Source organism: Haplochromis burtoni, unplaced genomic scaffold (assembly GCF_018398535.1).
Source record: "Haplochromis burtoni strain Fernald_Lab_line unplaced genomic scaffold, NCSU_Asbu1 Contig_3634, whole genome shotgun sequence".
Taxonomy (NCBI): domain Eukaryota; kingdom Metazoa; phylum Chordata; class Actinopteri; order Cichliformes; family Cichlidae; genus Haplochromis; species Haplochromis burtoni.
In genome coordinates, this window is record NW_024585995.1 from 2,525 (window position 1) to 6,313 (window position 3,789).

At 40.6% G+C, this 3,789-nt stretch overlaps 1 protein-coding gene across 1 annotated transcript; it reads left to right on the forward strand.

The window, feature by feature from the left end:
• Positions 1–1,290: 1,290 nt before the first annotated feature.
• Positions 1,291–3,765, forward strand: LOC102305909 (T-cell-specific guanine nucleotide triphosphate-binding protein 2-like; the record flags this gene model as incomplete). Its single annotated transcript, XM_005953302.3, has 2 exons — positions 1,291–1,995; positions 3,487–3,765. Coding segments are annotated over exons 1-2 (862 nt in total), but the record flags the coding sequence as incomplete, so codon positions are not given.
• Between the last annotated feature and the right edge of the window lie 24 nt (positions 3,766–3,789).

A 3,789-nucleotide genomic window follows, 5' to 3' on the forward strand; every position in this document is an offset into this window, starting at 1 on the left:
TTACAAATATTTTACTAAATGTTGTAAAAAATGACTCGAAAAAACATGTTTTTGTAAGATTTAGAGCTAAATGTGGAAAAATGTTGCTGTTAATTTTGGCATGTTTCAGTTTACAAACGGCACCCCATACACCACAGCCACGAGCCGCTGCCGGCAAACCAGGAAACGAACACTGCGCATGTTTCATTAAAAACAACAAAAACAATCATTTGTTTGCTTGTTGACGGCAGACTGCTCGGTTTGTTTTATTAAAAAGAGTTTCCGGTGTAACGATGCTCGTCCCCTGACTACCTGTTCAGCATCACGGCAGCGTTAATAAAGTTGTTGGGAGATGCTCTTGTTGCCCTCATTGTTCTGCAGTGATCAGCGAGGATAGTCATCCTACAACCAAAGCAGACACCGGATATTCAATCCACTCAGTGTCTCTACCGCTGACGGAGTGAATCAATTATTTTCAGTTTACTAAACACACATCCAAGATTATTTCAGGAGTGTAAACTGGCTGTTTAGCTCTTTTATCATAAACACTGCAGCAGCTGTTTGCTGTTGTGTCATACTCACAAGAAAACAGATGGATTTTAAAGATGAAATATTCAGTGTTCATTTCCTCTTTAAAAAAAAAACAAAAACAAATGAAGGCACGTCTGTTTCAGCCTCACCAGGCAATCGAACAGCAGTTAATCTGGAATTAGCCAGAAGTTGATCTGTGAGCTAGAAGAAAACAAAGAACAGAGTTTAATCTTCCTGTTAATCAGACCAGCTAATGTGACTTATTTATTCAGCAGTTTTAGAGGGAACAGGTCTCGTGTGGCCATCAAATTCTGACCCTCTGAAGATGGAGGACGGTGAATAAAAGCTGTCTGTGATTCATAAACAGTTAATGCAGAAATGCCTGAAATTAAGTCTGATTTTTAATCTCATGTCAGTTATTTGATTTAAAACGCTGTGTCTTTGTATTTTTCCAGAAATTATGGAGCTGAGTACATGAAGTATTTACACCCCAACCACATCCTCAACTTTCAACCACATTGGGTGGAGCAAAGCAAATAATGTTCTCATCAAAAATAGGTTTTAGGCCGTTAACACCTCTGTCAACATAAATTAAAAAGTTCAGAAAATATGGGACAAAAGTGAAAATGAAAAAAGTCCAATGTCTGTCCCTCCCACATAAAGAAATTCATTGTGATCTCAGTTTTAACATCACAAAAGCGTTTTATCAGCGATGTCTACACTTTTTCTATCCACTGTAAATCATTTTTGGGTTGCATCAGGAAAGACAGCTGATGAAAAACCTGCTAAATCAAACGTGGGGAGCTCCTCGCTGTGGCGGCCTTTTCTGAATAAAGAAAGTGACCGAAAGTAGCTAAGATGAAAGTTGTAAGATTATTCAACAGTGTCCTGATCTTTGATATATGCCATTTTTACACTTTTTTTTCTCAAGGATGAGCATGGAGCCACGTCCAGGAGTAACTGCTGGAGTTAAAGCAGACCTGGAAAACACTGACTTTGGTGCAGCTGCTGCAAGAATTCAAAGAAGATTAAAGCAAAGGAACACGCCGCTAAATGTTGCCAACACAGGAGAGTCGGGTTCTGGGAAATCAACTTTTATTAATGCTTTCAGAGGTATTGGTGATGAAGATCAGGGCGCTGCACCCACTGGTGTTGTGGAAACCACCTCACAGGTTACACCGTACCCCCATCCAAAGTATCCCAGTGTTATCTTGTGGGATCTCCCTGGAATCGGTACTACCAGATTTCCAGCTGATGAGTACCTGAAGCTTGTTGGATTTGAGAGGTTTGACTTCTTCATCATCATCTCAGACCCTCGCTTCAGAGAAAATGATGTAAAACCCGCTCAGGAGATTCAGAGGATGAAGAAAAAGTTCTACTTTCTTCAGTCAAAGGTTGACAAAGATATACGAGCCGAGAAAAGAACCCGGAGAGAGTTCAACATGGAGAGGACACTTTCAACCATCAGGAAGAACTGCAACCAAGGTGAGCTTCTTCTTTTCTTTGTTCTTCTCTGTAGATTAGAGTTATTATATTTGTTTCACCCTAAACATCATTTCCATTTAATAATAATAAAAAATTATTTGAAAGCGCTTTTCAAGACATCCAAGGACACTTGCCACAAAACACATAATAGAACAATGACAACGAAGAAAAATAAGAAAACAAAAGCACAAAACAAACAATAGGTTCACAGTGAATATGCAGATTTGAACAGATGGTTTTGAGTTGAGTTTTAAACTGGGGGAGAGAATCAGTGTTTCTTATATCTGGGGGTAGAGAGCTCCACAGCCTGGGAGCAGAGCAGCTGAAAGCTCTGCTTCCCATGGTGCTGAGACAGAAAGATGGCACAGCAAGCTGGATAGAAGAGGAAGATCGAAGTGAGCGGGTGGAAGAGGTGGTGCTTACTGATGTGAGATTTATCTAGCCTTCGAGCTTTGGCCTTCAATACTCGGAGGTCAGAGGTAAACCAGAGCAGCAGAGCAGAGCGAGCGAAGAAAACAGTGAGTTTTTACAGGAGAATCAAGGACATTGAGTAAACAATAATTATAATACAACAACAGATCATCAGGGGTAGAATAGAGGTCTGGAATCTGAATATTGTCCAATCTGGTAGTGAGAATGTCAATATCAATGGACATTTACAATTTAGTTATATGTATCAGGTGTAGTGATGCAGCGTGAAGAGAAGGATCACATCAATAATCACATAATAACTCGCTGTATGAGTAGATTGCTCTTACAATGGAGCTAACTGAATACAACAATATATAAGCACATATTTCACATGCTATATGGTTCATTTCTCCCATGTAGACAGTTTAATTACTATAAAAGCAAGATGTAGATGAATAAATCTAATCTAATCCTCCCCCTAACATTGACCATGAACACCACAGCTGCTCTGCACCAGTCCACAAAAGTGCATCACTGTAAACGTCACCACAGTTCTGCATACTAATGACTAAACTGTATTTTCATGCAACCTTTGATTAACAAAGATATTTTATATTTCAGTTAGTTTTGCAAGATGTTTCACAAAAACATCACTGGTGACCCTGCAGCCTCTGAGTAGATGCACCGATGGAATAAATGTGAAAGTCCCAGCTGACTTCCTTCTTGTGTTATCATCTTTACAAGATTTTTAGAAAGGTTGACCTCTAACCTTCAGCTTGAGGTTAAGGTCACTGAGATCTGTACTCGTCTGAGGGTTTTACTAAATGCGTCTATGGTGTCCATCTGAAAATCCAACGTCACGTTCTCACCGAGATGACGACAATCCGCTATCCGCCTTTCACAGCTGAGGGGTGAAAGGATGTGTTGGTGTAAGCAAGCCGTGGCATCAATTACTGAGACAGTTTCTCCGAACATTACCAGAAGTTACACCAGGATGCAGCACACAAAGAAATCCACAGTCAGATGTGTTAGTCTGCATTTCTCATTTAATCTTCACACGGTGTTTCTTCAGTGACGCAGGACTCAGAGATTTGGGCATCGAGTCTGCACAGGTGTTCCTGGTGTCCAGCTTTGAGCTCCACCGGTACGACTTCCCTCTGTTACATGAGACCTTAGAGAGAGAACTTCCTGAACACCAGAGAGATGTTCTGCTGTTTGGTATATGCAACATCATCAGGAGGAAGAAAGAAGTTTTTCAGGCTGAAATAACACTCTATGCTACTCTGTCTGCAGCTGTACGTACAGCTCCTCTGGGGATTTCTTCTGTTCTTGACAGCACCTTAAAGGCTGCTGTCACAGGTTATGTAGCTGGGTTTGGTCTTG